The sequence below is a fragment of the Bombina bombina genome, chromosome 11 (genome assembly GCF_027579735.1).
Source record: "Bombina bombina isolate aBomBom1 chromosome 11, aBomBom1.pri, whole genome shotgun sequence".
Classification (NCBI taxonomy): domain Eukaryota; kingdom Metazoa; phylum Chordata; class Amphibia; order Anura; family Bombinatoridae; genus Bombina; species Bombina bombina.
This window is the reverse complement of record NC_069509.1, coordinates 99850635-99869473: the sequence shown is the minus strand read 5'-3', so window position 1 is coordinate 99869473 and position 18839 is coordinate 99850635. Positions and strand designations below refer to the sequence as shown.

Genomic DNA, 18839 nt, shown 5'->3' with positions numbered 1-18839 from the left:
TAGCACCTATTACAATGCAACAACTGGCGGCAGTCATCGATAATTCCCTTGCGGCCTTTCTATCCAAACTGCCAGTTTTCCCTAAAAAGTGCGATAGCTCTGTTTTGAGAACAGATGAGGAGCAGTCGGAAGTTTTGGGAGGCTTATCTGACGTACCCTCACAACACTCTGAAGTAGCGGTGAGGGATGTTATGTCTGAGGGAGAAATTTCTGATTCAGGAAAAGTTTCTCAGCGGGCAGAATCAGATTCACTAGCATTTAAATTTAAATTGGAACACCTCCGCGTACTGCTTAGGGAGGTCTTATCAACTCTGGATGATTGTGACCCTATGGTGGTCCCAGAGAAATTGTGTAAAATGGACAAATATCTAGAAGTCCCTGTATACACTGATGCGTTACCGATCCCTAAGAGGGTGGCGGATATTGTTGCTAGGGAGTGGGAAAGACCAGGTGTACCCTTTGTTCCCCCACCTATCTTTAAAAAAATGTTCCCCATAACTGATCCCAGGCGGGACGCGTGGCAGACGGTCCCTAAGGTAGAGGGGGCGGTTTCAACACTAGCCAAGCGCACAACCATACCAATTGAAGACAGTTGTGCTTTTAAAGATCCTATGGATAAAAAATTAGGTTTACTAAAGAAAATATTTGTTCAACAAGGTTTCCTTCTCCAACCTATTGCCTGCATTATTCCTGTAACTACTGCAGCGGCTTTCTGGTTTGAGGCGCTGGAGGAGTTGCTCCAGACGGAGACCTCATATGACGAAATTATGGATAGAATTAAGGCTCTAAAGCTGGCTAATTCTTTTATCACAGATGCCGCTTTGCAATTAGCTAAGTTAGCGGCGAAAAATTCTGGTTTTGCCATCATGGCGCGCAGAGCGCTTTGGCTTAAATCATGGTTGGCCGACGTGTCGTCTAAAACAAAATTACTGAATATTCCTTTCAAGGGAAAGACCCTTTTCGGGCCCGAGTTAAAAGAGATTTGATAATTTTTTTAATTAAAAAATTATATGGAAAATACCAAAAGTACAATGAAAATGTAAATGTGTACTTTTTAAGAAAATATACTGCAAAATAAAATGCACAAAATAGAAAAGTAAAATATCTGTCCTGGCTTTTAAGAAGCCATCTGATTTTTTCTTTTAAACTTACCATTCTTTTTTGGTCCTCTCCACACAACAGCGTCATCCGGCTTCTCAAGCAGAAAGCCAATAGACATGAGAGAGATGGTTTTATCCTGGTTCAGGTATACAGGCACCCAGCCACTATCACACTGGTGAACATCCTTATCTTGAGTATTCAACATCCGAGGGATGCTAGGACCACAGAGATCAACATCTAATATCCCGACCTATAAATAGAGGGTCAAATATGTTAACAGGGATAATCAAAATTAGTCAAATAAATTAATAATAATTTAGTATTTATTTATATAGGACCAACAAACCACATTGCCCCATCAAAAAGGACTGATAAACATAATTTATGGGTGCCTGATAAATGTATTTCTTTTATGGTGGTGAGAGTCGATGATCCATTACTCCTGGGAATTACTCTTCCTTACCACTAGGAGGAGGCAAAGATTCCCAAACCCCAAGAGCTCTATAAAACCCATCCTATCTCCCACATACCTCAGTCTAACACATAGCCAAGCATAGTGAGGTATGAAATAGGAATAAGCCATAAAAGTAGAAGGAAAAAAAGGATGTGTTCCAAAAAAGAAACTATCCCTAAAACACAATTTATCAGGTAAGCATAAATTATGTTTTCTTTCATACAGGTGGTGATAGTGAACGATCCATTAATCCTGGAAACTAATACCTAAGCTGTAGAGTCTACAAGTAATAAAATAAAGGGATTGAAAAACATTTTTTTTCACTGAAAAATCCACAACCCCCCAAAAAAATTAAAATGCACTTAAAAAGGTAAATCAATGTTGTGACTTAAATAAGATACATTTATCCAATAAGGGGGTGCTTTAATGAGGACAATTATCACTCACAATATAAATAAGGTTAAAAACAAACAAGTCGATTTTCCAAAAATTAGGATGTAATCCTGAAGATGAGGTCGACTCGACACCAAGTCTGCTCCTCCAATGATCACTGGGAAGGTGTAGATCAGAAGAAATTTAAATTGGTAGGATTTATCTGGAAAAGACAAAAGAGGGCACAACATAGTGTAAACAATTGACTAAATTCCAAATCTATCTTGAAAATGTAGCTTACTCACAAATGTAGGGCACAAAAATCTAGGTGCAAATCAATCAGGCAGAGATCTCACAGCTTCTCTGCAAACGGTCTTCTCTTATTCTTCTGTTCTGTAAGTGGATAGTGCAATAGGAAATATCTCTAGCCCTTTCCACAGTTAGACCAGCAAATCACTTAACCCAATATTTCAGTTATGTGCAAGTAGAACAATACTGGTATTTTTAAGGACTATAGAAATGTAACCCTTTTGAACAGGACTCGCCAACCAGACTTTATACTTAGGTGTAACAAGCAGAAAATAAAGTCAGGCAAAATCACTAAATCATAAAAAAAACATAATTTATGTAAGAACTTACCTGATAAATTCATTTCTTTCATATTGGCAAGAGTCCATGAGCTAGTGACATATGGGATATACATTCCTACCAGGAGGGGGAAAGTTTCCCAAACCTCAAAATGCCTATAAATACACCCCCCCCCCCCACACACACCCACAATTCAGTTTAACGAATAGCCAAGAAGTGGGGTGATAAGAAAGGAGCGAAAGCATCAACAAGGAATTGGAATAATTGTGCTTTATACAAAAAAATCATAACCACCACAAAAAGGCTGGGCCTCATGGACTCTTGCCAATATGAAAGAAATTAAATTATCAGGTAAGTTCTTACATAAATTATGTTTTCTTTCATGTAATTGGCAAGAGTCCATGAGCTAGTGATGTATGGGATAGCAAATACCCAAGATGTGGAACTCCACGCAAGAGTCACTAGAGAGGGAGGGATAAAAATAACAGAATTTATGCTTACCTGATAAATTACTTTCTCTTACGGTGTATCCAGTCCACAAATTCATCCTTACTTGTGGGATATTCTCATTCCCTACAGGAAGTGGCAAAGAGAGCACACAGCAAAGCTGTCCATATAGCTCCCCCACAGGCTCCGCCCCCCCAGTCATTCGACCGACGGTTAGGAGAAAAAGGAGAAACCATAGGGTGCAGTGGTGACTGTAGTTTAAACAAAAATTTTAACCTGGCTTAATTACCAGGGCGGGCCGTGGACTGGATACACCGTAAGAGAAAGTAATTTATCAGGTAAGCATAAATTCTGTTTTCTCTTACAAGGTGTATCCAGTCCACGGATTCATCCTTACTTGTGCGATACCAATACCAAAGCTTTAGGACACGGATGAAGGGAGGGAACAAGACAGGTAACCTAAACGGAAGGCACCACTGCTTGCAAAACCTTTCTCCCAAAAAGAGCCTCCGAAGAAGCAAAAGTATCGAATTTGTGAAGACCAAGTCGCTGCCTTACAAATCTGTTCAACAGAAGCCTCATTCTTGAAAGCCCATGTGGAAGCCACAGCTCTGGTGGAATGAGCTGTAATTCGTTCAGGAGGCTGCTGTCCAGCAGTCTCATAAGCCAATCGGATGATGCTTTTCAGCCAGAAGGAAAGAGAGGTAGCAGTTGCTTTCTGACCTCTCCTCTTACCAGAATAGACAACAAACAAAGATGATGTTTGTCTGAAATCTTTAGTTGCTTGTAAATAAAATTTTAAAGCACGAACCACATCAAGATTGTGCAATAGTCGTTCCTTCCTTGAAGATGGATTAGGACACAGAGAAGGAACAATAATTTCCTGGTTAATATTCTTATTAGAAACCACTTTAGGAAGAAAACCAGGTTTGGTAGGCAAAACTACCTTATCTGCATGGAACACCAGATAGGGTGAATTACACTGCAAAGCAGACAATTCTGAAACTCTTCGAGCAGAAGATATAGCTACCAAAAACAAAACTTTCCAAGATAATAACTTAATATCTATGGAATGTAAAGGTTCAAACGGAAACCCTTGAAGAACTGAAAGAACTAAATTTAGACTCCATGGAGGAGCCACTGATTTATAGACAGGCTTGATTCTGACTAACGCCTGTGCAAACGCTTGAACATCTGGCACTCCTGCCAGACGCTTGTGTAAAAGGATAGACAGAGCTGATATCTGCCCCTTTAAGGAACTAGCTGATAAACCTTTCTCCAATCCTTCTTGGAGAAAAGACAATATCCTTGGAATCCTAATCTTACTCCACGAGTAACCCTTGGATTCACACCAACAAAGATATTTCCGCCATATCTTATAGTAAATTTTCCTGGTGACAGGTTTTCTAGCTTGGATCAGAGTATCTATGACTGATTCAGAGAACCCACGCTTGGATAGAATTAAGCGTTCAATCTCTAGGCAGTGAGCTTCAGAGAAGCTAGATTTGGATGCTTGAATGGACCCTGTATTAGAAGATCCTGCCTCATTGGCAGTGTCCATGGTGGAACAGCTGACATGTCCACTAGGTCTGCATTCCAAGTCCTGCCTGGCCACGCAGGCGCTATCAGAATTACAGAGGCCTTCTCCTGTTTGATTCTGGCTACCAGCCGAGGGAGAAGGGGAAACGGTGGAAAGACATAGGCCAGATTGAAGGACCAAGGCGCTACTAGAGCATCTATCAATGCCGCCTTGGGATCCCTGGACCTGGAACCGTAAAGAGGAAGTTTGGTGTTCTGACGGGACGCCATCAGATCCAACTCCGGAATGCCGCAAAGCTGAATCAGCTGAGCAAATACCTCCGGGTGGAGTTCCCACTCCCCCGGGTGAAAAGTCTGGCAACTTAGGAAATCCGTTTCCCAGTTGTCTACTCCTGGGATGTAAATTGCAGATAGATGGCAAGAGTGATCCTCCGCCCACCTGATTATCTTGGTTACTTCCTTCATCGCTAAGGAACTCCTTGTTCCTCCCTGATGATTGATGTATGCTACAGTCGTGATGTTGTCAGACTGAAATCTGACGAACTTGGCCGCCGCTAGCTGAGGCCATGCCTGGAGCGTATTGATTATCGCTCTCAGTTCCAAAATGTTTATCGGGAGAAGAGACTCTTCCCGCGACCATATGCCCTGAGCTTTCAGGGAGCCCCAGACCGCGCCCCAGCCTATCAGACTGGCGTCGGTCGTTACAATGATCCACTCTGGTCTGTGGAAGCACATTCCCTGAGACAGGTGATCCTGAGACAACCACCAGAGAAGAGAATCTCTGGTGTTCTGGTCCAGTTGGATTTGGGGAGACAAATCTGCATAATCTCCATTCCACTGTTTGAGCATGCACAATTGCAGTGGCCTGAGATGAATTCGAGCAAAAGGAACCACGTCCATTGCTGCTACCATTAATCCGATTACCTCCACGCACTGAGCTACAGATGGCCGAGGAATGGAATGAAGAGCTTGGCAAGTGCTGAGAAGCTTTAACCTCCTGACCTCCGTCAGAAATATTTTCATTTCTACCGAGTCTATTAATGTCCCAAGGAAGGGAACCCTCGTGAGTGGGGACAGAGAACTTTTTTCGGTGTTCACTTTCCACCCGTGAGACCTTAGAAAGGCCAGAACATTTCCGTATGAGCCTTGGCTCTGAGAAAAGACGACGCCTGTATTAAGATGCCGTTCAGATAGGGTGCTACTGCAATGCCCCGCGGTCTTAGGACCGCCAGAAGGAACCCTAGCACTTTTGTGAAAATTCTGGGAGCGGTGGCCAACCCGAATGGAAGGGCCACAAACTGGTAATGCTTGTCCAGAAAAGCGAACCTTAGGAACTGATGGTGATCTTTGTGGATAGGAATATGAAGGTACGCATCCTTTAAATCCACGGTAGTCATATATTGACCTTCCTGGATCATTGGTAAGATTGTCCGAATGGTCTCCATCTTGAAGGATGGAACTCTGAGGAATTTGTTTAGAATTTTTAGATCCAGAATTGGTCTGAAAGTTCCTTCCTTTTTGGGAACCAGAAACAGGTTTGAGTAAAATCCCAGTCCTTGTTCTGTAGTTGGGACTGGACCTATCACTCCCATCTTGAGTAGATCTTCTACACAGCGTAAGAACGCCTCTTTCTTTGTCGTGTCTGAAGACAGACGAGAAATGTGGAACCTTCCCCTTGGCGGAGAGTCCTTGAATTCCAGAAGATATCCCTGAGCAACTATCTCTAATGCCCAGGGATCGGGAACATCTCTTGCCCAAGCCTGAGCAAAGAGAGAGAGTCTGCCCCCTACCAGATCCGGTCCCGAATCGGAGGCTACCCCTTCATGCTGTCTTAGTAGCAGCTGCAGGCTTCTTAGCCTGTTTACCCTTAAAACCGAGCTATCACGCTTTTTAGGAAAAACTGGCAGTTTGGATAAAAATGCTGCAAGGGAATTATCCATGACTGCTGCTAATTGTTGTAATGTAATAGGGGACAATGCGCTAGAGGTATTAGGCATCGCTTGTGCGGGCGTAACTGGTGTGGACACATGGGGAGAGGAAGGAGGGCTATCCTCATTAAGTTAATCATCTTGGGATACATTTATAAGTGAAACATTGTGATCTTTAAAATGCTTAGACACATTAGCACACTTAAAACACAAAATGTAAAGGGGGTTCCACCATGGCTACTAAACACATAGAGCAACGTCTATCTGTAGGATCAGACATGTTAAACAGACTTAGACAGCACTCAAATACTGAAAAATACAATTTGAGAAAAAACGGTACTGTGCCTTTAAATAATAAAAGCGCACACTTTTTTACTAAATCACCAAAAATGATCCAATCTTTCTGAAATTTTTACACCACTATCTTAATGCTTTGGTATGATTGCACAGAAATTGCACAGTCGATTAACCCCTTAATGCCCGAACCGGAGCAACCTAAAGTTTACAACCGGATAGCAAACTACAGCACCATGCCACAGCAATCTGCTGTGGCCCTACCTTGCCCCTGGGGATTAATTTGATAGAAATAAGCCTCTATGAAGTCCTCCAGTATTCTTTGGACCCTCCACATGAAGCTGCATGAAGCTGTCTGCTATATGAACTGTGCAACTGAGCTGCGAAAATTAGGCCCCCTCCCTCTCCACTCCGGAGTTGTGGGGCCTTGCAAACCCTCTATAGGTGTCTAAAATTCTGCCATGTGGAATAAAACCCCCAAAAAAACACTCCAAAAGTGTTAAAAACTTGTACAATCATCATATTTTCTCTATAAAATAATCGATTGCCCTTTAAAAGTGTCCACCAGTCTTTCAGCCCTGTTAATTAAGCCTTCCTTCTATACTGAGTCTCAGAATATGGCTTACCTTCCCCACATGGGAATTCTTGTCAGTCTTCTAGCATTACTAAGTCTTGACTAGAAAAAGATGACTGAACATACCTTGTAGCAGTTAAGCCTGCAAACTGTTCCCCCCAACTGAAGTTTTCTTGTACTCCTCAGTCCTGTGTGGGAACAGCAGTGGATTTTAGTTACAACATGCTAAAATCATTTTCCTCTCAGCAGAATTCTTCTTCACTTTCTGCTAGAGAGTAAATAGTACAAACTGGCACTATTTAAAAATAACAAACTTTTGATTGAAGATATAAAAACTACAAATCTAACACCACATTCACTTTACCCTCCCGTGGAGATGCTACTTGTTAGAGCGGCAAAGAGAATGACTGGGGGGGGCGGAGCTTGAGGGGGAGCTATATGGACAGCTTTGCTGTGTGCTCTCTTTGCCACTTCCTGTAGGGAATGAGAATATCCCACAAGAAGGGATGAATCCGTGGACTGGATACACCTTGTAAGAGAAAGAATCCACAACCCAAATCATAAAGTTTTAATCTTATAATGAAAAAAAACTGAAATTATAAGCAGAAGAATCAAACTGAAACAGCTGCCTGAAGTACTTTTCTACCAAAAACTGCTTCTGAAGAAGAGAAAACATCAAAATGGTAGAATTTAGTAAAAGTATGCAAAGAAGACCAAGTTGCTGCTTTGCAAATCTGATCAACAGAAGCTTCATTCTTAAAAGCCCAGGAAGTAGAAACTGACCTAGTAGAATGAGCCATAATCCTCTGAGGCAGGGATTTACCCGACTCCAAATAAGCATGATGAATCAAAAGCTTTAACCAAGACGCCAAAGAAATGGCAGAAGACTTCTGACCTTTCCTAGAAAAAGAAAAGGTAACAAATAGACTATAAGACTTTCTGAAATCTTTAGTAGCTTCAACATAATATTTCAAAGCTCTAACCACATCAAAGAATGTAAAGATCTTTCCAAAGAATTCTTAGGATTAGGACACAACGAAGGGACAACAATTTCTCTACTAATGTTGTTGGAATTCACAACTTTAGGTAAAAATTGAAAAGAAGTCTGCAAAACTGCCTTATCCTGATGAAAAATCAGAAAAGGAGATTCACAAGAAAGAGCAGATAATTCAGAAACTCTTCTAGCAGAAGACATGGCCAAAAGAAACAATACTTTCCAAGAAAGTAATTTAATGTCCAGAGAATGCATAGGCTCAAACGGAGGAGCCTGTAAAGCCCTCGAAACCAAATTAAGACTCCAAGGAGGAGAAATTGGCTTAATGACAGGCTTGATACGTACTAAAGCCTGTACAAAACAATGAATGTCAGGAAGATTAGCAATTTTTCTGTGGAACAGAACAGAAAGATCAGAGATTTGTCCTTTCAAGGAACTTGCAGACAACCCCTTATCTAAACCATCCTGAAGAAACTGTAAAATTCTAGGAATTCTAAAAGAATGCCAAGAAAAATTATGAGAAGAACACCATGAAATGTAAGTCTTCCAAACTCGGTAATAAATCTTTCTAGACACAGATTTGCGAGCCTGCAACATAGTATTAATCACTGAGTCAGAGAAACCTCTATGACTAAGCACTAAACGTTCAATCTCCATACCTTCAAATTTAATGATTTGAGATCATGATGGAAAAAACATAATTTATGTAAGAACTTACCTGATAAATTCATTTCTTTCATATTAGCAAGAGTCCATGAGCTAGTGACGTATGGGATATACATTCCCACCAGGAGGGGCAAAGTTTCCCAAACCTCAAAATGCCTATAAATACACCCCTCACCACACCCACAATTCAGTTTAACGAATAGCCAAGAAGTGGGGTGATAAAAAAAGTGCGAAAGCATATAAAATAAGGAATTGGAATAATTGTGCTTTATACAAAATCATAACCACCACAAAAAAAGGGCGGGCCTCATGGACTCTTGCTAATATGAAAGAAATGAATTTATCAGGTAAGTTCTTACATAAATTATGTTTTCTTTCATGTAATTAGCAAGAGTCCATGAGCTAGTGACGTATGGGATAATGACTACCCAAGATGTGGATCTTTCCACACAAGAGTCACTAGAGAGGGAGGGACAAAATAAAGACAGCCAATTCCTGCTGAAAATAATCCACACCCAAAATAAAGTTTAATGAAAAACATAAGCAGAAGATTCAAACTGAAACCGCTGCCTGAAGTACTTTTCTACCAAAAACTGCTTCAGAAGAAGAAAATACATCAAAATGGTAGAATTTAGTAAAAGTATGCAAAGAGGACCAAGTTGCTCCTTTGCAAATCTGATCAACCGAAGCTTCATTCCTAAACGCCCAGGAAGTAGAAACTGACCTAGTAGAATGAGCTGTAATTCTCTGAGGCGGAGTTTTACCCGACTCAACATAGGCAAGATGAATTAAAGATTTCAACCAAGATGCCAAAGAAATTGCAGAAGCTTTCTGGCCTTTTCTAGAACCGGAAAAGATAACAAATAGACTAGAAGTCTTTCGGAAAGATTTAGTAGCTTCAACATAATATTTCAAAGCTCTAACAACATCCAAAGAATGCAACGATTTCTCCTTAGAATTCTTAGGATTAGGACATAATGATAATGAAGGGACCACAATTTCTCTACTAATGTTGTTGGAATTCACAACCTTAGGTAAAAATTCAAAAGAAGTTCGCAACACCGCCTTATCCTGATGAAAAATCAGAAAAGGAGACTCACAAGAAAGAGCAGATAATTCAGAAACTCTTCTGGTAAAAGAGATGGCCAAAAGGAACAAAACTTTCCAAGAAAGCAATTTAATGTCCAATGAATGCATAGGTTCAAACGGAGGAGCTTGAAGAGCTACCAGAACCAAATTCAAACTCCAAGGAGGAGAAATTGACTTAATGACAGGTTTTATACGAACCAAAGCTTGTACAAAACAATGAATATCAGGAAGAATAGCAATCTTTCTGTGAAAAAGAACAGAAAGAGCAGAGATTTGTCCTTTCAAGGAACTTGCGGACAAACCCTTATCTACACCATCCTGAAGAAACTGTAAAATTCTCGGTATTCTAAAAGAATGCCAAGAAAAATGATGAGAAAGACACCAAGAAATATAAGTCTTCCAGATTCTATAATATATCTCTCTAGATACAGATTTACGAGCCTGTAACATAGTATTAATCAGAGTCAGAGAAACCTCTTTGACCAAGAATCAAGCGTTCAATCTCCATACCTTTAAATTTAAGGATTTCAGATCCTGATGGAAAAAAGGACCTTGTGACAGAAGGTCTGGTCTTAACGGAAGAGTCCACGGTTGGCAAGAGGCCATCCGGACAAGATCCGCATACCAAAACCTGTGAGGCCATGCCGGAGCTACCAGCAGAACAAACGAGCATTCCTTCAGTATCTTGGAGATTACTCTTGGAAGAAGAACTAGAGGCGGAAAGATATAGGCAGGATGATACTTCCAAGGAAGTGATAATGCATCCACTGCCTCCGCCTGAGGATCTCGGGATCTGGACAGATACCTGGGAAGTTTCTTGTTTAGATGGGACGCCATCAGATCTATTTCTGGAAGTTCCCACATTTGAACAATCTGAAGAAATACCTCTGGGTGAAGAGACCATTCACCCGGATGCAACGTTTGGCGACTGAGATAATCCGTTTCCCAATTGTCTATACCTGGGATATGAACCGCAGAGATTAGACAGGAGCTGGATTCCGCCCAAACCAAAATTCGAGATACTTCTTTCATAGCCAGAGGACTGCGAGTCCCTCCTTGATGATTGATGTATGCCACAGTTGTGACATTGTCTGTCTGAAAACAAATGAACGATTCTCTCTTCAGAAGAGGCCAAAACTGAAGAGCTCTGAAAATTGCACGGAGTTCCAAAATATTGATCGGTAATCTCACCTCCTGAGATTCCCAAACTCCTTGTGCCGTCAGAGATCCCCACACAGCTCCCCAACCTGTGAGACTTGCATCTGTTGAAATTACAGTCCAGGTCGGAAGCACAAAAGAAGCCCCCTGAATTAAACGATGGTGATCTGTCCACCATGTTAGAGAGTGTCGAACAATCGGTTTTAAAGATATTAATTGAGATATCTTTGTGTAATCCTTGCACCATTGATTCAGCATACAGAGCTGAAGAGGTCGCATGTGAAAACGAGCAAAGGGGATCGCGTCCGATGCAGCAGTCATAAGACCTAGAATTTCCATGCATAAGGCTACCGAAGGGAATGATTGTGACTGAAGGTTTCGACAAGCTGCAATCAATTTTAGACGTCTCTTGTCTCTTAAAGACAGAGTCATGGACACTGAATCCATCTGGAAACCCAGAAAGGTTACCCTTGTCTGAGGAATCAATGAACTTTTTGGTAAATTGATCCTCCAACCATGATCTTGAAGAAACAACACAAGTCGATTCGTATGAGATTCTGCTAAATGTAAAGACTGAGCAAGTACCAAGATATCGTCCAAATAAGGAAATACCACAATACCCTGTTCTCTGATTACAGACAGAAGGGCACCGAGAACCTTTGTAAAAATTCTTGGAGCTGTAGCTAGGCCAAACGGCAGAGCCACAAACTGGTAATGCTTGTCCAGAAAAGAGAATCTCAGGAACTGATAATGATCTGGATGAATCGGAATATGCAGATATGCATCCTGTAAATCTATTGTGGACATATAATTCCCTTGCTGAACAAAAGGCAAGATAGTCCTTACAGTTACCATCTTGAACGTTGGTATCCTTACATAACGATTCAATATTTTTAGATCCAGAACTGGTCTGAAGGAATTCTCCTTCTTTGGTACAATGAAGAGATTTGAATAAAACCCCATCCCCTGTTCCGGAACTGGAACTGGCATAATTACTCCAGTCAACTCTAGATCTGAAACACAATTCAGAAATGCTTGAGATTTTAATGGATTTACTGGGACACGGGAAAGAAAAAATCTCTTTGCAGGAGGTCTCATCTTGAAACCAATTCTGTACCCTTCTGAAACAATGTTCTGAATCCAAAGATTGTGAACAGAATTGATCCAAATTTCCTTGAAAAAACGTAACCTGCCCCCTACCAGCTGAGCTGGAATGAGGGCCGCACCTTCATGTGGACTTAGAAGCAGGCTTTGCCTTTCTAGCTGGCTTGGATTTATTCCAGACTGGAGATGGTTTCCAAACTGAAACTGCTCCTGAGGATGAAGGATCAGGCTTTTGTTCTTTGTTGAAACGAAAGGAACGAAAACGATTATTAGCCCTGTTTTTACCTTTAGATTTTTTATCCTGTGGTAAAAAAGTTCCTTTCCCACCAGTAACAGTTGAAATAATAGAATCCAACCGAGAACCAAATAATTTGTTACCCTGGAAAGAAATAGAAAGTAGAGTTGATTTAGAAGCCATATCAGCATTCCAAGTTTTAAGCCATAAAGCTCTTCTAGCTAAAATAGCTAGAGACATAAACCTGACATCAACTCTGATAATATCAAAAATGGCATCACAGATAAAATTATTAGCATGCTGAAGAAGAATAATAATATCATGAGAATCATGATGTGTTACTTGTTGCGCTAAAGTTTCCAACCAAAAAGTTGAAGCTGCAGCAACATCAGCCAAAGATATAGCAGGTCTAAGAAGATTACCTGAACACAGATAAGCTTTTCTTAGAAAGGATTCAATTTTCCTATCTAAAGGATCCTTAAACGAAGTACCATCTGATGTAGGAATAGTAGAAATAGCCCCATCAACTTTAGGGATTTTGTCCCAAAATTCTAATCTGTTTATAATTGCTTAAAACGTTTAGAAGGAGTAAATGAATTACCCAATTTATCCCATTCTTTGGAAATTACTGCAGAAATAGCATTAGGAACAGGAAAAACTTCTGGAATAACCACAGGAGCTTTAAATACCTTATCCAAACGTTTAGAATTAGTATCAAGAGGACCAGAATCCTCTATTTCTGAAGCAATTAGTACTTCTTTAAGTAAAGAACGAATAAATTCCATTTTAAATAAATATGAAGATTTATCAGCATCAACCTCTGAGACAGAATCCTCTGAACCAGAAGAGTCATCAGAATCAGAATGATGATGTTCATTTAAAAATTCATCTGTAGGGAGAGAAGTTTTAAAAGATTTTTTACGTTTACTAGAAGGAGAAATAACAGACATAGCCTTCTTTATGGATTCAGAAACAAAATCTCTTATGTTATCAGGAACATTCTGCACCTTAGATGTTGAAGGAACTGCAACAGGCAATGGTACTTTACTAAAGGAAATATTATCTGCATTAACAAGTTTGTCATGACAATCAATACAAACAACAGCCGGAGGAATAGCTACCAAAAGTTTACAGCAGATACACTTAGCTTTGGTAGATCCAGCACTAGACAGCGATTTTCCTGTAGTATCTTCTGACTCATATGCAACGCGAGACATCTTGCAATATGTAAGAGAAAAAACAACATATAAAGCAAAATTGATCAAATTCCTTAAATGACAGTTTCAGGAATGGGAAAGAATGCCAAAGAACAAGCTTCTAGCAACCAGAAGCAATAAAAAATGAGACTTAAATAATGTGGAGATAAAAAACGACGCCCATATTTTTTAGCGCCAAATCAGACGCCCACATTATTTGGCGCCTAAATGCTTTTGGCGCCAAAATGACGCCACATCCGGAACGCCGACATCTTTGGCGCAAAATAACGTCAAAAAAATGACGCAACTTCCGGCGACACGTATGACGCCGGAAATGGAAAAGAATTTTTGCGCCAAAAAAGTCCGCGCCAAGAATGACGCAATAAAATGAAGCATTTTCAGCCCCCGCGAGCCTAACAGCCCACAGGGAAAAAAGAGTCAAATTTTTGAAGGTAAGAAAAAAATGATTAATTCAAATGCATTATCCCAAATATGAAACTGACTGTCTGAAAAATAAGGAAAGTTGAACATTCTGAGTCAAGGCAAATAAATGTTTGAATACATATATTTAGAACTTTATAAACAAAGCGCCCAACCATAGCTTAGAGTGTCACAGAAAATAAGATTTACTTACCCCAGGACACTCATCTACATGTTTGTAGAAAGCCAAACCAGTACTGAAACGAGAATCAGCAGAGGTAATGGTATATATAAGAGTATATCGTCGATCTGAAAAGGGAGGTAAGAGATGAATCTCTACGACCGATAACAGAGAACCTATGAAATAGACCCCGTAGAAGGAGATCACTGCATTCAAATAGTCAATACTCTCTTCACATCCCTCTGACATTCACTGCACGCTGAGAGGAAAACCGGGCTCCAACTTGCTGCGGAGCGCATATCAACGTAGAATCTAGCACAAACTTACTTCACCACCTCCATCGGAGGCAAAGTTTGTAAAACTGAATTGTGGGTGTGGTGAGGGGTGTATTTATAGGCATTTTGAGGTTTGGGAAACTTTGCCCCTCCTGGTGGGAATGTATATCCCATACGTCACTAGCTCATGGACTCTTGCCAATTACATGAAAGAAATGGACCTTGAGCTAGAAGGTCTGGTCTTAACAGAAGTGGCCAAGGTTGGCAACTGGACATCCGAACAAGATCCGCATACCAAAACCTGTGTGGCCATGCTGGAGCCACCAGCAGTACAAATGAACGTTCCATTATGATTTTGGGAAATCACTCTTGGAAGAACTAGAGGCGGAAAGAGATAAGCAGGTTGATAATTCCAAGGAAGTGACAACACATCCACTGCTTCCGCCTGAGGATCCCTGGATCTGGACAGATACCTGGGAAGTTTCCTGTTTAGAGGAGAAGCCATCAGATCTATTTCGGGAAGCCCCCACATCTGAACAATCTGAAGAAACATCTGGGTGAAGAGACCATTCTCCCGGATGTAAAGTCTGGCGACTGAGATAATCCGCTTCCCAATTGTCTATACCTGGGATATGGACCGCAGAGATTAGACAAGAGCTGGATTCCGCCCATGCAAGTATCCCAGATACTTCTTTCATAGCTTGAGGACTGAGTCCCACCTTGAAGATTGACATATGCCACGGTTGTGACATTGTCTGTCTGAAAACAAATAAACGGTTCTCTCTTCAGAAGAGGCAAAAACTGAAGAGCTCTGAGAATCGCACGGAGTTCCAAAATATTGATTGGTAATCTCGCCTCTTGAGAATTCCAAACCCCCTGCGCTGTCAGAGATCCCCAGACAACTCCCCAACCTGAAAGACTCACATCTGTTATCACAGTCCAGGTTGGACGAACAAAAGAGGCCCCTTGAACCAAACGGTGGTGATCTAACCACCAAGTCAGAGATAGTCGAATATTGGGATTTAAGGATATTAATTTTGCTATCTTTTTATAATCCCTGCACCATTGATTCAGCATCCAAAGCTGAAGAGGTCTCATGTGAAAATGAGCAAAGGGGATCGCGTCCAATGCTGCAGTCATGAGACCTAAAACCTCCATGCACATAGCTACTGAAGGGAATGACTGAGACTGAAGGTTCTGACAGGCTGAAACCAATTTCAGACGTCTTTTGTCTGTTAGAGACAAAGTCATGGATACTGAATCTATTTGGAATCCTAAAAAGGTTACCCTTGTCTGAGGAATCAAGGAACTTTTTGGTAAATTGATCCTCCAACCATGTCTTTGAAGAAACAACACTAGTTGATTTGTGTGAGATTCTACAGAATGTAAAGACTGAGCAAGTACCAAGATATCGTCCAAATAAGGAAACACAGCAATACCCCGCTCTCTGATTACAGAAAGAAGGGCACCGAGAACCTTTGAAAAGATCCTTGGAGCTGTTGCTAGGCCAAAAGGAAGAGCAACAAATTGGTAATGCTTGTCTAGAAAAGAGAATTTCAGGAACTGATAATGATCTGGATGAATCGGAATATGAAGATATGCATCCTGTATGTCTATTGTGGACATATAATGCCCTTGCTGAACAAAAGGCAGAATAGTCCTTATAGTCACTATTTTGAATGTAGGTATTCTTACATAACGATTCAAAATTTTTAGATCCAGAACTGGTCTGAAAGGATTCTCTTTCTTTGAAACAATGAACAGATTTGAATAAAACCCCAGACCCCGTTCCAGATATGGAACTGGCAAAATTACCCCGGATAACTCCAGGTCTGAAACACACTTCAGGAAAGCCTGAGCTTTTACTGGGTTCAATGGAATGCGTGAGAGAAAGAAACTTCTCACAGGCGGTCTTATCTTGAAACCTATTCTGTACTCTTGAGAAACAATGTTCTGAATTCAATGATTTTGGATTGAATTGGTCCAAACATCTTTGAAAAATCGAAGTCTGCCCCCTACCAGCTGCGCTGGAATGAGGGCCGCACCTTCATGCGGACTTGGGGGCTGGTTTTGATTTTCTAAAAGGCTTGGATTTATTCCAGACTGGAGAAGGCTTCCAATTGGAAACCGTTCCTTTAGGGGAAGGTCAGGTTTCTGTTCCTTATTCTGAAGAAAGGAACGAAAACAGTTAGCAGCCCTAAATTTACCCTTAGATTTTTTTATCCTGAGGCAAAAAGGCTCCCTTCCCCCCAGTAACAATTGAAATTATAGAATCCAACTGAGAACCAAATAATTTATTACCTTGGAAAGAAAGAGATAGCAACGTTGACTTAGAAGTCATATCCGCATTCCAAGATTTAAGCCATAAAGCTCTTCTAGCTAAAATAGCTAAAGACATATACCTGACATCAATTCTAATGATATAAAAAATGGCATCACAAATGAAATTATTAGCATGTTGAATTAGCTTAACAATGCTATACACATTATGATCTGGTACTTGTTGCGCTAAAGTTACCAACCAAAAAGTTGAAGCTGCAGCAACATCAGCCAAAGAAATAGCAGGCCTAAGTAGATGACCTGAACATAAAAAAGCATTCCTTAGAAAACATTAAAGCTTCCTATCTAAAGGATCTTTAAAAGAAGTACTATCTGCCGTAGGAATAGTAGTACGCTTAGCAAGAGTAGAGATAGCCCCATCAACTTTGGGGATCTTTTCCCAAAACTCCAATCTATCAGTCGGCAAAGGGTACAGTCTCTTAAACCTTGAAGAAGGAGTAAATGAAGTACCCAGACTATTCCATTCCCTAGAAATTACCTCTGAAATAGCATCAGGAACTGGAAAAACCTCAGGAATAACTACATGAGGTTTAAAAACCAAATGTAAACGTTTACTGGATTTAATATCAAGAGCAATGTCTCCTCCATATCTAATTCAATCAACACCTCTTTTAATAAAGAACGAATATACTCCATTTTAAATAAATATGAAGTTTTGTCAGTGTCAATATCTGAGGCAGAATCTTCTGAACCATATAGATCCTCATCAGAGATAGATAAATAAGAATGCTGTCCTCATTTAAAAATTTATCGAATTTATGAGAAGTTTTAAAAGACCTTTTACGTTTATTAGAAGGTGGTATAACAGACAGGGCCTTCTGAATAAAATTAGAAACAAATTCTCTCACATTAACAGGAATATCCTGAACATTAGATGTTGAAGGAACAACAACAGGTAATGGACTACTACTAATGGAAATATTGTCTGCTTTAGAAAGTTTATCATGACAACTAACACAAACTACAGCCGGAGAAACAGTTACCACACGTTTACAACAAATGCACTTAGCTTTGGTAGAACCGACATCAGGCAGCAGCATTCCAGAAGTAGATTCTCATACAGGGTCAGATAGGGACATCTTGCAATATGTAATAGAAAAAACAACATATAAAGCAAAATTATCAATTTCCTTATATGACAGTTTCAGGAATGGGAAAAAATGCAAACAGAATAAGCCTCTGGAAACCAGAAGCAAAAATACATGAAGACTTAAATAATGTCAAAAGTCTGGCGCCAAGTATGACGCCCACAACTGACAAAATATTTTGTGGCGCCAAAAACATCTGCAACAAACGCCGAGCGTCATAGATGACGCAACTACGTGAAAATTCTTGGCGCCAAGTAAGACGCCGGAAATGACGAAAATACATCAACAAACTTCATTCTCGCGCCAAAAAAGTATTGTAACAGCCCGCAATTTAGAAAAAAAAGTCAATTTTAAAAATTTCAGGTAAGAATTTTTTTTTATATGTGCATTTCCCAAAATGAAACTGACAGTCTGTAAAAAAGGAAATATACTGATAAACCTGATTCATGGCAAATATAAGTACAAACATTATATTTAGAACTTTACATTTAAAGTGCCAAACCATAGCTAAGAGTGTCTTAATAAAGGAAAACATACTTACCAAAAGACACTCATCTACATAAAGTAGATAGCCAAACCAGTACTGAAACGAGAATCAGTAGAGGTAATGGTATATAAGAGTATATCGTCGATCTGAAAAGGGAGGTAGGAGATGAATCTCTACGACCGATAACAGAGAACCTATGAAATAGATCCCCGTTAAGATGACCATTGCATTCAATAGGTAATACTCCCTTCACATCCCTCTGTTATTTACTGCACTCTGAGAGGAACCGGGCTTCAGCATGCTGAGAAG

At 40.3% G+C, this 18839-nt stretch overlaps 1 protein-coding gene across 2 annotated transcripts in view; it reads right to left on the bottom strand.

Moving 5' to 3' along the window:
* NUBP2 (NUBP iron-sulfur cluster assembly factor 2, cytosolic) overlaps positions 1 to 18839 on the bottom strand; it is a 667929-nt gene that overhangs the window by 387114 nt on the left and 261976 nt on the right. For both annotated transcript variants that reach the window (XM_053694649.1, XM_053694651.1), the window contains exon 3: positions 1153 to 1351. In XM_053694649.1, coding sequence (XP_053550624.1) covers positions 1153 to 1351 — 199 coding nt within the window. The remainder of the gene's footprint in view (positions 1 to 1152; positions 1352 to 18839) is intronic.